At 44.5% G+C, this 18,894-nt stretch overlaps 1 protein-coding gene across 1 annotated transcript in view; it reads left to right on the top strand.

The window, feature by feature from the left end:
• mapk8ip3 (mitogen-activated protein kinase 8 interacting protein 3) overlaps positions 1-18,894 on the top strand; it is a 237,498-nt gene that overhangs the window by 136,692 nt on the left and 81,912 nt on the right. Inside the window, 4 exon segments of the mRNA XM_080206983.1 lie at positions 2,858-3,010; positions 5,447-5,513; positions 14,140-14,270; positions 16,112-16,168. Coding sequence (XP_080063109.1) covers positions 2,858-3,010; positions 5,447-5,513; positions 14,140-14,270; positions 16,112-16,168 — 408 coding nt within the window.

Below are 18,894 nucleotides of genomic sequence, written 5' to 3'. Positions count from 1 at the left end.
TGTGTGGGTTTCCTCCAGGTGCTCCCATTTCCTCCCACGCTCCAAAGATGTGCAGGTTAGGTGGATTGGTCATGCTAAATTCTCCCCCAGTGTACCTGAATAGGTGTCAGTGTGTGGAAGCTGGGGGAATTTCATACTAACTTCATTGCATGTTAATGTAAGACTACTTGTGACTAGTAAATAAACTGTAGGGTTAGATGGATTGGCCATACTAAATTGCTCCTATGCCCCAAAATATGTAGGTTAGGGAGAATTAGCAGGGTAAGTACGTGGATGACAGGATAAGCCTGTGTATGAGCTGGTGCAGACTTGCAGGGGCTGAGTGGTCTCATTCTCCACTGTAGGAATTCTGTGACCAGCTGTGTTTCATTACAGTTGTTTAATTTGGCTTTGCTGATGCTGAAAGAAATTGGCAGAAACTCTACAGAATTTTACTTTTCTTGTGCTTGGGCAGGAAGCTAATGAAAGCTGGATGCCAAGTACAAAGGAAAATTGATTGGAGAAAATTGCTTGCTCCTAATGGAACTCACCTGATTTTTCACCATTAATGTTTGGCTCCCAGTTCAGTGCCCAGACTATTCTTTGTGTCCAAGTACAATAAGATAAAAAATTGTCCCGGGCTTCAGTTCCCAAGTTTTGATTTGATTTATTATTGTCACACATATTAGTATAGAGTGAAAGGTATTGTTTCTTGCGCACTATACACACAAAACATACCGGTTCATGGAGAAGGAAAGGTGAGAGTGTAGAATGTTCTGTGCTGCAGAGGGAGACAGTTATAATTAGGGTGTAGCGAAAGATCAACTTAGTGCAAGAAACGTCCATTCAAAAGTCTGATGGCAGCAGGGAAGAAGCTGTTCTTGAGTCGATTGGTATGTGACCTCAGACTTTTACATCTTTTTCCCGATGGAAGAAGGTGGAAAAGAGAATATCCAGGGCGCGTGGAGCTCTTAATCCTGATTTTTTAAATTCATTTGTGGGCCATGGGCGTTGCTGGCTGGCCAGCATTTATTGCCCATTTTTAGCTGCCTGAGGGCAGCTGAGAGTCAACCACATTGCTGTGGCTCTGGAGTCACATGTAGGCCAGACCAGGTAAGGACAGCAGATTTCCTTCCCTAAAGGACATTAGTGAACCAGATGGGTTTTCCTGACAATTGACAATGGTCATCCATAGATTCTTAATTCCAGATTTTTTTTATTGAATTCAAATTCCACCACCTGTCGTGGGCGGGATTCGAACCCAGGTCCCCAGAACATTTAGCTGAGTTTCAGGTAAATAAATAGTTTAGCGACAATACCATTAGGCCATCGCCGCCTCTAATTTGGTTTGCACTGCTTTAAGTGCAACCCAAATCTTGGTGCAACCAGCACTCAAACTTCAAAGTTTAATTACCTATTAACATTATTAACACGTATTCACAAAAATGAAAATAAAATATGCTGGCAAATCTCAGCCAATCTGGTACATCTGTGGAGAGAGACACAGTTAACATTTCGAGTCGAATCTGACTCTCCTTTGGAGCCCTTTTGAGCAGTTCCTAAATATTTTCAAGGTTGGGGGAGATGATGGCTGAGTGGCATTATCGCTAGATTACTAATCCAGAAGTTCAGCTAATGTTCTGGACTAGCAGATGGCGGAGTTTGAATTCAATAAAAAATATCTGGAATTAAGAATCTACTGGTGACCATGAAACCATTGTCGATTGTCGGAAAAACCCATCTGGCTTACTAATGTCCTTTAGGGAAGGAAATCTGCTGTCCTTACCTGGTCTGGTTTACACGTCACTGAAGAGCCACAACAATGTGGTTGACTCTCAACTGCCCTCGGGTGATTTGGGTTGGGCAATAAATGCTGGCCCATGTCTCATGAATAAAAGAAAAAGCATTTTTTGATTTTATTTGGCCCATCAAGTGTGTACTGACTCTTAGCCAGGCCCTATCCCGGTAACCCCAGGTATTTACTCTGCTTGCCCACCCTGACATTAAGGTTAATTTAGCATGGCTAATTCAGCTAACCTGCAGATGTTCGGAGTATGGTGGGGAATCAGGGCAGCCAGAGGAAACCCATGTAGACTCGGAGAATGTGCAAACTCCACACAGTCACTCGAGGCCAGAATTGAACCTGAGTCCCTGGCGCTGTGAGGCAGCATTATTGTGACTAAGTTTTAATTCCAGGTTTATTAATTAATTACATTTAGATTCCACCAGCTGCCCTGGTGGGATTTGGACCCATGTCCCTAGAGCAATAACCTCGGTTAATCTCTGAATTACAAGTCTGCTACACTGCCATAATTGCCACCATCTCCCCCAGAGGGAGAGGGGTTAGTGTGTGAAGGTCAAATTTTCAAAGGAATGGAATAGAGAAAGTGGTGTGTGTGAGAGTGGGAGCTGAAAATTCAGAAACTGGAAGCGTTAAAAGGCAGTTTGGTCCATTAAGCGCCTTTACCAAGGCTAGGGGTTAAGGAGCGACAGGTCTAGATAAGGAGTAAGGGTCCCATAGACTCATGCACCAGGTTGGTGATGTTATGGTATGAGATACTTACAAGGAGGGGTTTCCTCTGTACTACTCCAAGCACCATTCTATGGTCAGTGTTTGCAGCTTGCTAACAAGAACGTGCAACTAATTTGTCGCACATTCTGATTGTTACTGGCTCTGTGTGCGTGGTTTGTACGCTGAGCTTTTCACGAGCACAGTTTAATTAAATTAAGGGAATGTCCTCCGGAACGTCTTCCTTTTTAAGAGACTTTCTGCTCGGTGTTTTAATCTGCTGATTAATTGAGATGAGAATTGTTGGCATCCAGTTCATTTACTTCGATTGGAGGTGATATAACTTAGTGGCTTTGATTGCGTTTGCAGGAATGCTCTGAACATTGTGAAGGATGACCTGATTGCAAAGGTCGATGAGCTGTCAAGTGAGCAGGAGGTGCTGAAAGGGGAGCTGGAGACTGTCAAGCAAGCCAAAGTCAAGGTTGAGAACCGGATGAAAGAGCTGGAGGAAGAACTGAAACGGTGAGAGAGTGCAGAATGATGTATTATTGGACCTACTCTTTACAGTGGAGGGATTTGTTGGGTGTATAGAGCATGTACTCCATTGAAAGATCTTATTTGAACGAGTTGATTTGTGAATCCCCAAGCGTGCATGTTGTGTACAGTTACCATTAATGCATTTCAATGGAACTGTGACGGAACTTTCAAATGAACATACAAATTAGGAGCAGCAGTCGGCCCTTTGGACCTGCTCCACCTTAAAGTTAGTTCATGGCTGATTTAATTTTAACTTCAAGGCTCTTTAGGCAGCACCTTCCAACCCATGACCACCACCATCTAGAAGCACAAGGGCGGCAGACACATGGGAATACCAGGACCTGGAGATTCTCCTCTAAGCTGATCATTATCCTGACTTAGAAATATATCACCGTTCCTTCATTGTCATTGGAAGCAAATCCTGGAATTCCCTCCCTAACAGCACTGTGGGTGTACCTAAACCACATGGACTGCAGTGGCCACTGCAAGAAGAAGATGCCCTCATCACCACCATTTTGAGGGCAATTATGGATGGACAATAAATGCTGGCCTGGCCAGCGAAATGCACATTCTTTGAAAAAAATTAAGAAAAAAATCATGGGAGCGATTCTCTCAAAAGTACCGAATTGACGGGAAAACTGTTCTAGATCACGACTGTTTTGTCAGTTCAACTTCTCACCCAAATCTCTGCACTCTGTGCACTGCAGAGGTCCCAGTCTTCAATCTCATTAAAAACCCTGGGGCTGGGGGGCAGATTCAATCGGGAGCGGTAAGTTCCTGATAATGAAACGTAACGTACATTTAAACTACATTAAAAAAATTCGAATGACTTATTTCTCATCCCGCTGGTTTCCAGCGTGGTCTGGTCTCCGACGGTTCTCCGGCTCCAGGAGATGCACGTGCGTTCTTGGCACACGTGCAAATCCTGGAACAAGGCTAAAGACGTGCATCTCCCACCCTGAGCCGCCAGAGAGGTTGTGGGTTGGGATGGGAGAATCCCCCCTTACCCCTCATAACAAAGAACAAAGAAAATTACAACATAGGAACAGGCCCTTCAGCCCTCTAAGCCTGCACCGACCATGCCACCTGACTGAACTGAAACCCCCTACCCTTGCAGGACCATATCCCTCTACTCCCATCCTGTTCATGTATTTGTCAAGATGACCCTTAAAAGCCACGACCGTACCTGCTTCCACTACTTCCCCCGGCAGTGAGTTCCAGGCACCCACCACCCTCTGTTTAAAAAAAACTTTCCTCGTAAATCTCCTTTAAACCTTGCCTCCCATACCTTGAACCTTTGCCCCCTAGTAATTGACTCTTCCACCCTGGGAAAAAGCTTCTCACTATTGAACCTTTTGTCCTCTTGCTTATTAAGAATCTAGTGACTCTTTCAATGACTCTGCCTCAACCACCTTTTGAGGAAGAGAATTCCCAAGTGTCTCAACCCTCAGAGAGCAGACAATTGCTTTGTCTGTCTTTCTTATTTTAAACAGTGACCCCCAGATTCTAGATTTCCCTGTAAAAGGAAGTATCCTTTCCACATCCACCCTGTCCATTCATAGTGTGAGCTATCCAGCCCGTCCCGCCGTATGTCAGGAAAACCCTGACCTTAGAATTAATGAGGCTGGGGTCATGTAGTACTATGTAAATTCCAGGAGGCCTCCAGAGCAGAAAACACTCCCTGCCCTAAAATTCGGCTCTATGATTTTGAAAGTGTTTTTATTTCCCTTTATATTAAAACTTTCCTCTAGTTCTGCCCCAACTTGAAATAATAAAACAAGCAAAAACTGGGTTTTAGGGGTGGGGTGGGCCAAGGTAAGATGCTCTTTCCAAGAGATGGTGCTGACTCGATGGGCCAAATGGCCTCTTTCTGCACTAGAAAGGTTTTATGTGTAATTTTTGCATTCCTTGGTGTGGGTGTCACGGTGGCACAGTGGTTAGCACTGTTGCCTCACAGCAGTGGGGACCCGGTTTCAATTCCTGGCTTGGGTCACTGCCTGTGCGGGGTCTGCATGTTCTCCCTGCATCTACGTGGGTTTCCTTTTGGTGCTCCGGTTTCCTCCCACAGTCCAAAGATCTGTGGGTTAAGTGCATTGGTCAGGCTAAATTGTCCCTTAGTGTCAGGAGGGCTAGCTACGATAAATGCATGGGGTTAGAACTTGGGTGGAATTATAGTTGGTGCAGACTCAATGGCCTTCTGCACCATTGGATTCTGTGATTGCAAACCATGACTGTACTGTGTTTAAATATAATTCAGACCACGGATGCAGCAGGTTCCAGCCTGTTTGGTTTTATCTGTTCATTGATAGTCTGAATGGACCAGAATGAGTGAGGCGTTTTTCCCATTGAGCTGTGATGAATGACTTCTCTTACCATCAGATCAACCTTTCCCAGTTTCTAATTCACCTTCATGTTTTCTAGGGTTAAATCCGAAGCTATCGAGGCCATGAATAACAAAGAGGGTAAAGAGGAGCTGGAGGACGTGAGTGTAAGTTTTCGATGTTGTGCACTGGATTGTCAGTGCTTGTTCAGCCAGAATGTGGTTTAATGTTTTAATAGCGCAATATGAAAAGTCTTATTAGTTACAGCAGAATGAACATATTCCCGGGCCAAGGAAGTACATTGTTAACCCGGTTTTTACATACAAAAGATGAATGACTATTATATTCAAGTGCTGGTAAGAGTTATGCTGCAAAACTTCCTTTCAGGTGCACAATCTAGTGCAGGAGATCTTGTGGCGTAGTGGTAACATCCCTACCTTGGGGCCAGAAGATCCAGGTTCAAGTCCTGGTCATGGAAGATGTATTCATTTATTAGCCTGTAAATCCTTAGAATCATAGAATCCTGCAATGCAGAAAGAGGCCATTTGGCCCATCAAGCCTGCATCGACAGCTATCACCCCCGGGCTCTAATCTGTAACCTCACATATTTACCCTGCTAATCCCTCTGATGCTAAAGAGCAATTTAGCATGGCCAATCCACCTGACCTGCGCATCTTGGGGAGGTGGGGAAAGGGGAGTGTGTGAACTGGACCACCCGGGGGAAACCCACTCAGACACAGGGAGAACATGCAAACTCCACAGATAGTGACCCAAGGCTGGAATTGAACCCGGATCCCTGGTGCAGTGAGGCAGCAGTGGTTTCGATATAACCGATTGCAGGCGGTTAGAATGAGAGAGTTTCTTAACCAGCAAAAAAACCACAGCAAACCATTGCAGTACTTTGCCAAGTATAATTATGGAAGTCCTTGGTCATTACACCTGAAGGAAGAATCCATTGCAAGAGTTCTCTGACTCCTGAATCTTAATTTGTTTGTTATTTCTTATTAATTCATTCATGGGTTGTGGACTTCACTGGCTGGGCCAGTATTTAGTGCCCATCTCTAATTGCCCTTGAACTGAATGACTTGTTAGGCTATTTCAGAGGGCATCCACATTGATGTGGATCTGTAGTCACATGGAGGCCAGGCCAAGCAGATTTCCTTCCCTAAAGGATGTTAGTGAACCAGATGGGTTTTTGCGATGACGGTTTCATGGCTGTCATTTGACTTGTAATGCCAAATCTTCATCCCACCATGGCAGAACCCTACCTGTTCTTCCAGCTGAATGCAGAACAGGAGAAATGATGATTCTGGATCTGAATAATGAACTGCAAATGCAGTGGAATCCACTGGAGATCTTGTCTGTACGTTAATGTTGTCCCTCGTTATGGTCTTAGTCCTGTCATTGCCACACTGTTTTCCTTGAGCCATAAAGCAGAGTGGGTCTGGGCCTGTACCTTACTGATAATGTCACTGGACTAAAGACATGCAAGTTAGGTTGATTGGCCCTTAGTGTCAGGGGGATTAGTGAGGTAAGTATGTGAGGTTACAGCTATAGGGCCTGTTGTTGGTGCAGGCTTGATGGGCCAAATGGCCTATTTCTGCATGGTGGGGATTCTATGAATAGGAACCCAGACAACTAGTGGAATTTAAGTTCCATTAATAAATCTGTAATATAAAACTAGTCTCAGTGATTGTGACCATTAAAGTATCATTGACTTTTGTAAAAACCCATCTGGTTCACTAATGTCCATCCTTACCTGGTATGGCCTACATGTGACTTCAGATCTACAGCGATGTGGTGGGTGACATGGTGGTTAGCACTGCTGCCCCACAGCGCCAGGGACCTGGGATCAATTCCAGCCTTGGGTGACTGTGTGAAGTTTGCACCTTCTCCCTGTGTCTGCGTGGGTTTTCTCCGGGTGCTCCGGTTTCCTCCAACAGTTCAAAAATGTGCGGGGTAGGTTGATTAGTGGGGTAAATACGTGGGGTAACAGGGATAGGGTCTGGGTAAATTAACCTTTCAGAGAGTCGGGCACAGACTTGATGAGTCAAACAGCCTACTTCTGCACTGTAGGGATTCTATAATATTGAGCTCTGTTTGTCAGTAGAAGTTTTACATTTTTAGAGCATTTGTTGCTTTCCATAATATGACATCTTACATATTTCAGGCATTGTGTTGTGCTGGCTGTGAGAACTCCAGTAATAAGGAACTGAAGAGCTTTGATTATTAAGAATAATTAACATTTTGATCTAGTCAAAGATAGGGTGGTACGGTGGCACAGTGGTTAGCACTGTTGCCTCAAAATGCTAGGGACTTAGTTTCAATTCCTGACTTGGGTCACTGTCTGTCCGGAGCCTGCACGGTCTCCCTGTGTGTGTGTGTGCGTGTGTATGTGTGGATTTCCTCCAGGTGCTCCGGCTTCCTCCCGCACTCCAAAGATGTGCAGGTTAGGTGGATTGGCCATGCTAAATTGCCCCTTAGTGTCAGGGGGATTAGCAGGGTAAATACATGGGGTTAAGGGGATATGGCCTGGGTGGGATTGTAGTCAGTGCAGACTCGACGCACTGTAGGGATTCTATGGAAATGTCTCCCCTCCCACATCGTAGGCATAGTTGAGATAGGTGTATGCGATTAGTAATGTTTGAGATCCAGGTATTCGGCGGTGTGATCTATGCACCCAAGCTGGCTGAGAGGGCCCGTAGGCCTGTCTGGTGCACTGCACCCCAGCCCCATTTTGGTCTTTGCTGCTTGCAGGAACTGGAGGAGCCAACTGGAAAATCCCACTCTACTTCCTACAACTGACCTCAATAGATTCTTGGTGAACTGGACCAGCTACACGCTGTGTGCCGATGGGCACTCCTGATTCATTCCTTCCCACCTCCACAAAACAGCCCAGAAGCTGGACAGAGCTGGGGAACTGGCTGGTGGAAGTGAGTGTTAACTTGCTGGCATCAAACGAGGGTAAAGATCCTCCACAAGGTGTCAGTCTTTTAACACTTGGGTTTTTAAAACATATTACTTTACATATGACATTTTCTTGGGAAATCCTACCAGATTGACTGCTTAGAAATAATCTATCTCTCACTTTCATATTCAGTCAAATCTTTTTTTTCATCCAGCACGCTGGAGCAGTGCTGATGCCGGTTAATCAGAAATGTCGGTTAAGCGGGGTGTTACATTACTCTGCACACATTAGCACTGCTGCCTCACAGCGCCAGGGATCTGGGTTCGATTCCTTGCTTGGGTCAGTGTCCTTGTGGAGCCTGCACGTTCTCCCCTTGTCTGTGTGGGTTCCTCTGGGTTCTCCAGTTTCCTCCCACCGCCTGAAAGACGTGCTGGTTAGGGTGCATTAACCATGCTAAATTCTCCTTCAGTGTACCCGAACAGGGTGCCCCACGGTGCTGGAGTGTGGCGACTAGGGGATTTTCACAGTAACTTCATTGCAGTGTTAATGTAAGCCTACTTATGACACGAATAAAAAAAAACTTATGGCAAGGTGGTGCTCTCTCATTGAAGGGAAGCAGCAAGGCATGACAGTAAAAACATGACAACTGACAGCCAAGCTGACATCAAAGCCTTCAGAGTGGCTTTTAAAAATAAACCAAGCTGTCAGTTTCACTGACAGTTACTCTAAGAACATAAGAACATAAGAAATAGGAGCAGGAGTAGGCCATCTAGCCCTTCGAGCCTGCCCCACCATTCAGTAAGATCATGGCTGATCTGTCGTGGCTCAGCTCCACATTCCCGCCCTCTCCCCATAACCCTTAATCCCCTCTCCTATCAAAAACCCATCAACCCGCGTCTTAAAAATATTTAGCGAGGTAGCCTCCACCACTTCAATGGGCAGAGAATTCCAGAGATTCACCACCCTTTGAGTGAAGAAGTTCCTCCTCAACTCCGTTCTAAACCGCCCCCCCTTTATCTTGAGGCTGTGCCCCCTAGTCCTACTATCCTTTCTGAGTGGGAAGAGTCTCTCCACCTCTATCCTATCCATCCCATTCATCATCTTATACGTCTCAATGAGATCTCCCCTCATTCTTCTAAACTCTAACGAGTACAAGCCTAGTTTATTCAGCCTCTCCTCATAGCTCAACCCCCTCAACTCCGGCATCAGCCTAGTAAACCTCCTTTGCACTCCCTCCAAGGCCAAAATATCTTTGCGTAAGTACGGTGCCCAAAACTGCACACAGTACTCCAGCTGCGGCCTCACCAGTGCCCTATACAGCCGCAGCAAGACCTCCCTACTTTTATATTCAATCCCCCTCGCTATGAAGGCCAGCATCCCATTCGCCTTGCTGACCACCTGCTGCACCTGCAGGCTGGGTTTTTGTGACTCATGCACAAGGACCCCGAGGTCCCTCTGCACCGTCGCCTGCTGCAGTTTTTCGCCACGTAAGTGATAATCCTTCCTACCATTATTCCTACCAAAGTGGACCACCTCGCACTTGCCAACATTAAATTCCATTTGCCATTTCCTGGCCCATTCGCCCAGCCTATCTAGATCCTTCTGTAGACTGTTCACACCCTCCGCACAATTTGCCTTTCCACCAATCTTGGTGTCATCAGCAAATTTCGACACCCTACACTCGGTTCCCTCCTCCAGATCATCTATATAAATGGTAAATAGCTGAGGCCCCAGCACCGACCCCTGAGGCACTCCACTAGTCACCATCCGCCAATCCGAATGGCACCCATTGACCCCCACTCTCTGCCTCCTATTTGACAACCAATCCTCTATCCACGCTAACACCCTACCCCCAACTCCATGTCCCCTGACCTTCTGCAATAACCTCCTGTGAGGTACCTTGTCAAACGCCTTCTGAAAATCAAGAAAGACCACATCCACTGGCTCTCCTCTATCCACCGCCCTAGACACATCCTCATAGAACTCCAGTAAAAGCGTTGGATCTTTGCTGGGACACAATAACCAAAATTGACTCAATTTAACAATTTCACTGTGAGGTTGAAGAACAAATTTATAATCAATTGTTACTATTCTTAGTCATTGAGTCATAGCGATATACAGCACAGACACAGGCCTTTCGGCCCAACTCGTCCATGCTAACCAGGTTTCCTAAACTGAACTAGTCCCGTTTGTCTGCGTTTGGCCTATATCCCTCTAAATTTCTCCCGTCCATGTACCTGTCCAAATGTCTTTTAAATGTTGTAATTGTACCTGCCTTTACTGCCTCCTCTGGCAGCTCATTCCACACACACGCCATCCTCTTTGTGGAAAAGTTGCCCCTCAGGTCTTTTTTAAATCTTCCTCCTCCTTAAAACTATTCCCTTTAGTTTTGGACTCCCCTACCTTGGGGAGGGTTTTATTTTGAAAGAATATATTATCTGAACTCTAAAAGTGATTGGCTTATTTAAAAATAAACATCAAGCTGTCAGAAATCTGATTACTGGATAAATCTGGTTACGAACATACAGATTAGGATTAACATTACGGATTAGTAGGCCACTCAGTTGGTAGACTGCCAGACAACACAGTTTACTGTAATTGTATCCCTTAATGAGATCAGCAAGAAGTCTCACAACACCAGGTTAAAGTCCAACTGGTTTCTGCACTGCTCCTTCCTCAGGTGAGTGCAGAGTTGTGTTCGCAAACACGGCATGTATAATGAGGTATCTTAATGAGATAACGTTAACAACAGGTTCCACGTGTAACTATGAAAGGTAAATCAGACTTGTGGATCAGAGATTTCTTTGTCAATCTCTACTAGTTATATTAGGGGCATTCAGCCCCATATTCTACAATGTAGATTGGGTGTGGTAATACAGGGGTTGTCCTACAGAAGCATAGACTAACCCCATCATGGTGGTTTCAGAATATGACTTCAATAGACAAAATCATCAAGTGAAAGGCTGGAATCAGTAATAGTTCTGTGAAGTTGAGGATTGTCATTAAAAAACCTAACCTAGCTTAAAAAGTATTCATTCTTGGGGTGTGGATGTGACTGGCTAAATCTGCATTTATTCCCCATCTCTTAATTTCCCCTGAGAAGGTAGTGGTGAGCTGCCTTCTTGATACGTGCTGCCCAGGCGGTGTGGGTACATCTACACTACTGTTAGGTGGGATGTTTCTGGATTTGGACCCAGTGGCAGTGAAGGAATGGCGATATGTTTCCTAGCCAGGTTGGTGAATGGCTTGCAGGGGAATTTTGCAAGTGGTGGTGTTCCCATCTGTCTGTTTATTAATAGCCTTTTGGAAAGGGAACCTATAATCCTCACTCAGTCTGGCCTGTATGTGTCTCCAGTTCTCGGCCAATGTGGTTGACCCTTAACTGTCCTCTTCACTGTCCTGATAGGCCAGTTTGTTGAATGAAACAAACTATAGCTTTGCTTTTAATGGTAGGATGTTGGGATGAGTTACAGAACAAAGAAATCTAGGTTCATAGGTCCTTGAAAGTGGAGTCACAGGTGGACAGAATGGTGAAGAAGGCATTCAGCATGCTTGGTTTCATTGGTCAGAATATTGAATACAAGAGTTGGGATGTCTTGTTGAAGTTGTACAAGACATTAGTACGGCCACACTTGGTACAGTTCTGGTCACTATTATAGAAAGGATATTATTAAACTAGAAAGCATGCAGAAGAGATTTACTAGGATGCGACCGGACTTGATAGTTTGAGTTATAAGGTGAGGCTGGATAGACTGGGACTTTCTTCTCTGGTGCGTAGGAGGCTGAGAGGTGGCCTTTTAGAAGTCTATAAAATAATGAGGGGCATTAATTAGCTAGATAATCAATAGGTAAGGGAGTCTAAAACCAGAGGCCGTAAGTTTAAGGGGAGAGATACAAAAGTATCCAGAAGGGCAGTTTTTTCACACACAGGGTGGTGAGTATCGGGAACACAGTGGTAGAGGCGAGTCTTTTAAAAAGCATTTAGACAGTTAACATGGGTAAGATGGGTATAGAGGGATTTGGGCCAAATGTGGGCAATTGGAGCTAGCTGAGTGTTTAAAAAAAGAGGGCAGCATGGACAAGTTAGACCGAAGGGCCTGTTTCTGTGCTGTAAACCTCTATGACGCTATGAATTGAAGAAGAAGAGGCTTTTTAGATAAGCACATGAATATACGAGGAATGGAGGGATATGGAGCAATGGCAGACAGAAGGGATTAGTTTAATTTGGCATCATGTTCGGCACAACACTGTGGGTTGAAGGGTTTATTCCTGTACTTTACTGTTCTAACTATATATGTCCTGGTTAGGTTTAATTAGCCTATATTATAAAGCTCACCATCATCTTTTCAAGACAAGCAGAGATTAGTACCAAATGCCAACCTTTGCCAATGAAACCCATTTCCCAGGAATGAGAATAAAGTGATTATTGGTGTTGACACTAATCCTGTTTTAAGCCTGTTCTCAAAAGTGGTAACCTTCCCCAAGATTTCCCTGTTTAATGAATGCATCCTGTCACAGTCTCATTTCAATTCTGAAATTGGATTGGCCAACCTTTTAGAGTGAGAGTTACTCAGTTTTTTTAACAATGTAGTGATGTCAGGTGAGATTCAGGCCGGACAGTGGAGTGGGGCAAGTAGATTGTATGCATTATAAATATCAAAAATTTGGATCACTAGAATCATAGAATCCATACAGTGCAGAAGGAGGCCATTTGGCCCATCAAGCCTGTACCGACAATAGTTCCACCCACTCTATTAACATAACCCCACATCTTTACCCTACCAGACCCCCTGACACTAAGAGGCATGGCCAATCCACTTAACCTGCACAGCTTTGGACTGTGGGAGGAAACCGGAGCCCTTGGAGGAAACCCACGCAGGCATGGCGAGAATGTGCAAACTCTGCACAGACAGTAATCCAAGGCCGGAATGGGTCCCTGGTGCTGTGAGACAGCCGTGCAAACCACTGTGTCGCCCTTAATTTAAGAAGTTTTTAAGATTTGGTCGTTGCGACGAAAGATATCTCTGTGAGATGCTTTACCAAACTGGAGGCAGTGGCTGGGCTGAAGAGTTAGCAGCTCGGTGTTCAGTGGAGCAACCTTTGATCAGAACAGTGTGTGCATGATTGAGTTTTAAAAGCCAATAACTGATGTGTTACACAAATCCTGTTTAAGTGACAGTTTTCTTTCAGCTTTGGTTTATTCCGTGTTCTGCTGCATCTCACACTTGGTCCTGTATCTGAAAAAAAAATGTGATCGCACTCAGCGTTACTTATACAAGTATCAATAAAAATCAATACATTTCAGGTAGGTCTGTGTACTTGCTGGTACACCTGTCCTGTGGGCTGCACTGTGAATATTGTTAGCGTAAATCTCGGAGAGACTGTGACCCATTTTCCTGCCTTGTTCCTGAGGGAAGGCCACCTAAAGGTGAGACTGATGATGTGATGGTGGAAAGGGCAGAAAAACAAATGGGTTCCCTAAGGTGGTGTTGCCAAATCAAAGCCCCCAGGGAGGAGCTGGATATCAGAAAATGAGTCAACCATGGCAACTGAACTATGCCCTGTGGCTATTTTAATGTACGTTTTAAGCAAAAGCAGACGGGTAGAGGGTGTGGTTGGAGATCATTTTTTGTTCCTTTCAGTGGCAGAAGAAGAATTAAAACTTGGGGACAAGGTAACAAAGGCCAGGGACCTTCCAAAGTTATACCCCTTTCTCCTGCACTCATTTTTTGCTTGATTTTTCTAAAATGGATTCCAGCCCAGAGGAGGATGCTGCATGCTCTGTTCTGAATATGTTAAATTCACTTTACCTGCCGCTGTAATACAGTATATAAGGGTGCTGGTTTTTATCTGTTCTGGTGAAGCAATGCTTCCATAACCTACAGGATGAGGTACCAGTGGCGCAGAGACGACGTTTCACCCGGGTGGAGATGGCACGGGTACTGATGGAGCGCAACCAATACAAGGAGAGATTGATGGAGCTGCAGGAGGCTGTCAGGTGGACTGAGATGATCAGGTGGGAAGGCGCACCCGTCTAATGGATGGGAGACATATGTGTTGTACAGAGTCTCAGTGGTGGCTTTATTTTCATTCCTGTCCCAGCACCATGTCCTGTCTCTTTTTCTTTTGATCATCAAGGATAAAAGTGGAACGCCGCATGCCTGAGCCTGGCTGAAACATAGCAAATCTCGCTGAATATGCGTGTAGTATGTTGACATTGTTGATGTTCTGACATTCTTTTTATATGACACTTTGTCTTTTAACAGTGATTGATTCCCAATGTATTACGATGAATTGCATGATATGGCAACCTGATAAATGGATTGGGGTGAAGTTGACCTTTGTCAGTGGTGTGAAGTGGCTTGCAGTGACAGCCAGTTTCATGTCAGTGAGAAAGAAATTCAGCGTGTGGTGTAAAAATGAACTGCTGATTTGCTGTAAGCTCGTTCTGCATTACTGACATAGAACTGTTTCATCTCCAATGACTTCCTTGTTATCCTGAGACATCCAAAAAATTAGACACAAATTATAATCAGATTTTTTATTGAACATTCTTCCAGTTGTTCGGATATGTATGATGTGGAGATGCTGGCATTGAACTGGGGCGTGCACAGTAAGAAGCCTCACAACACCAAGTTAAAGTCCATTATTTGGTATCATGAGCTTTCAGAGCACAGCTCCTTCATCTCACCGGATGAAGGAGCAATGCTCCAAAAGCTCGTGATGTCAAATAAACCTGTTGGACTTTAACCTGGTGTTGTGAGACTTCTTACTGGTCAGATCTCATTTGTGGAATAGTGTTAATTTCTTGTAAACACCATACTAAAAACGTAGGCAGTCATTGGCGAGGAGGTGATAAGTAAGGGTGATAAATATAGGATGGATGTCAGAGGTAGGTTCTTTACTCGGAGGGTAGTAAGGCAGTGGAATGCCCTGCCTGCAGCAGTTGTGGACTCGCCAACTTTAAGGGCATGCAAATGGTCATTGGATAGGCATATGGATAATGTTGGAATAGTTTAGGTTAGAGGGTCATTAGATTGGTTCCACTGATCAGCGCAACATCGAGGGCCGAAGGGCCTGTACTGCGCTGTAATGTCCTATGTTCTGTGAGGTAGAGAAAAGCAGTAAGATATATTCCCATTATAAAGGCTTGAACCATGAGGGAAGATTTGAGCACATTTAGCTGCCACAGTTTAAAAATGAGAGGCTTGTGTTAGGGGAGGGAGAATATCATTGACAATACCATTAGGAATGTATGTGTAAGGTAAACCATGAATCTATATTCAAAATAAGCTAAGAAAATTGGACCAGATATTAAATTAGTCTCACAACACCAGGTTAAAGTCCAACAAGTTTATTTGTTGTGAGATTTCTTACTGTGCCCATCCCAGTCCAATGCTGGCATCTCCACATCACATTTAGATTATTGAGAAATAGTCTTGTTATTCGGAAACATTTATTCATAGGATGAAATGACATTTGGAGGAATCTTATCAGCTCAGACCTTTGGAGCATTGAATGTGATGAGTTAAATCTTGCAGCATAATCTGAGTGGGTGAGGTGGTGATTTGACAGTCAGCATAGCAGTGGCTAATCTGGCACCACAGGCTGGCAAGCCCCTGGTATTTCAAGCCCTTAGGGTTGACTTGACCATTGGGTTTGGTGCAGTAGTTTGAGCTACCTTGGGAATTCAACTTGACCCTTCAATGTTTTCACTAGATCCGATGTTTGAAACAGACTACTAGCAGGTTTGGAGGACCCAGTTCCACCTACTCAGTAACATCCCACCCCCCTTGACCAAGTAGGACAATGTGTGTACAATGTGAAATTGACTGTGTTATTTTTGATATTTATTAGAGCTTCAAGAGAGTATCCATCCATCCAGGAGAAGAAGAAATCTGGTATCTGGCAGTTGTAAGTACTTTAATATCCGATTAGAGCAGTTAGATTTAAAAAAATTGAAATGCATGTCCATAAGATATAGGAGTAGAATTAGGCCATTCGGCCCATTGAGTCTGCTCTACCATTCAATCGTGGCTGATATGATTCTCAACCCCATTCTCCTGTCTTCTCCCCGTAACCATTGATCCCCTTATTAATCAAGAACCTATCTCTGTCTTAAAGACACTCAATGATCTGACCTCCACAGCCCCCTGTCATCTTGAATAATTTTTAAAAGTCCAGTTTTATTTCTCTTAGTATTTTCCAAACTGTGTAAAAATCAGTATTTTCCAGTTGGTGTTTCGCGTGGGCAGGTTGCCTCCAGAACCAGTGGTTAACACTGCTGCCTCACAGCGCCGGGACCTGGATTCAATTCTGGCCTCGGGTCACTGCCTGTGTAGAATTTGCTGTGTCTGTGTGGGTTTCCTCCAGGTGGTCTGGTTTCCTCCCACAGTCCAATGATATGCAGGCTACGTTGATTGACCATGCTAAATTGCCCCTCGTTTCAGAGGGGTTACCACAGTAAATGTGTGGGGTTACGGAGATAGGGTGGGATTGTGTTTGTCGCTGCAGGCTTGAAGGGCCGAATGATCTCCTCCTGTACTACAGGAGTTCTATGAACTCTACCATTGTCATCTTTTTGGCTGATCTATGGAAAGAGTGAGCAGCCAAATAGACTGGATTATTTCTCGTGATCTTTCCTCTCACTGTTCAGAAATGTCATGGACGCAGGGCTAGTGGGCTTAGGGAAATTAGGGAAACAACATCATTTCACACCCTTCGATCTAAGAACAATTGATTGGAATATTTCTTCCTGAGATCAGTAGGATGGAGGATCAAAGACTTTTAAGTATTTATGCACATAAATCACAAAGAAAGAAATGCAGAATCACAGAATTGTTATAGCGCAGAAGGAAGCTAATTGGCCCATCATGTATGGGCGGCATGGTGGCACAGTGGTTAGCACTGTTGCCGCACAGTGCCAGGGACCTGGGTTTGATTCCCTCTTGGGTCACTGTAGGTGTGGAGTTTGCACGTTCTCCCCATGTCTGCGTGGGTTTCCTCCCATAGCCTGACAGACATGCTGGTTAAGTGCGTTGTCCTGAAGAGGTGCCGGACTGTGGCGACTACAGGAATTTCATAATAACTTCATTGAAGTGTTAATGTAAGCCTCATTTTTGACTAATAAATAAACTTAAAAAAAACTTATGTCTGTGCTGGCTGTCCATACTCCCGCCTTCTCCCCCTGATTGTGCACATTCTTTCTTTTTAGATAACAGTTTAATTCCCTTTTGAATGCTTTGATTGAACTTATCTCCAGCGCACTGTCAGGCAATTCATTTCAGATCTTAATCATCCACTGCTTGAGAATTTGTTTCTCCCCCTATTGCTGTAGCTTCTTTTACCAATTACTTTAAATCTGTCCTTTCAATTGTGATCCATTCATGATTGGGAACAATTTTTACAGACCCCTCACGATCATAGAACTGAACCACAGAATCCCTACACTGGAGAAGAGACCATTCGGCCCATTGAACCCACACCAACAACAATCCCACCCAGTCCCTACCACCCACCCACCTGCCCACCACCACCACATCATCAATCTATCTGTGCACTTGAACCTCCTCATCTCTGGACGCATTCTCATGAATCTCTTCTGCTTTCTCTCCAATACCTTCACATCCTTCCTAAAGTGCAGCGCAGAACTGGGCACAGTACTCCAGCTGAGCTGAACTAATGTCTCATACAAATTCAGTATAACCCCCTTGCTGTTGTATTCTGTGCCCCTATTAATAAAGCCTAGGATAATTTATGCTTTATTAATCATTTTTTCAACCTGTTCTGCCTTCTTGTGACTTATGCCCATAAACTTTCAGGTACCTCTACTTCTGCACTCCCTTTAGCGCTGTTATTTTATTGTCTCTCCACATTCTTCCTACCAAAATGAATCACTTCACGTTTCTCTGCGTTGAATGTCATCTGCCACATGTCTGCCCATTTCACCAACTTGTTTATGTCCTTTTTGAAGTTCTGCACTAAGCTCACAAATCACAATGCTTCCAAGTTTCATAGCACCTACCTGTAAACTAAGGTCTAGGTGGTCAATGTATATCAGAAAAAGTTATCATCCAAAAGCGTAATCAAAAAGGCCAGTGGAAGTGAAGGAATTTGTAAGTGAGGAAATGATACTTCAGTTGTACAGAGCTTCCGTAGTCTCAATCTGGAGTACTGCATCTGGTTTAAAGCTTCACAGAATCCCTACAGTACAGAAGAAGGCCATTTGACCCATTGAGTCTGTACCAACCACAGTTCCACCCAGGCCCTATTCCTGTAAACATACACGTTTACTCTGCTAATCCACTTGACACTAAGGGGCAATTTATCATGGCCAATCACCTAACCCGCACAGCTTTGGACTGTGGGAGGAAACCAGAGCACCCGGAGGAAATCCACGCAGACATGGGGACAATATGCAATCTCCACACAGACAGTGACCCAAGGCCAGAATTGAACCCAGGTCCCTGTCGCTGTGAGGCAGCAGTGCTCACCATTGCGCCATCGTACCACCCCAGTCCTTAGGGGCAGGGCTACAATGGACATTCTCTGCAGATGATACTAGTGCTTAAAGGAATTAATTTATGAAGAAATGTAAACTAAAATTTGATTTGTATTACCCTCATATGTAAGAGGGTTGA

This window comes from Carcharhinus amblyrhynchos, chromosome 18 (assembly GCF_965287045.1).
Source record: "Carcharhinus amblyrhynchos chromosome 18, sCarAmb.v2.hapA, whole genome shotgun sequence".
Taxonomy (NCBI): Eukaryota; Metazoa; Chordata; class Chondrichthyes; order Carcharhiniformes; family Carcharhinidae; genus Carcharhinus; species Carcharhinus amblyrhynchos.
This window is presented reverse-complemented; position numbering and strand designations above follow the sequence as displayed.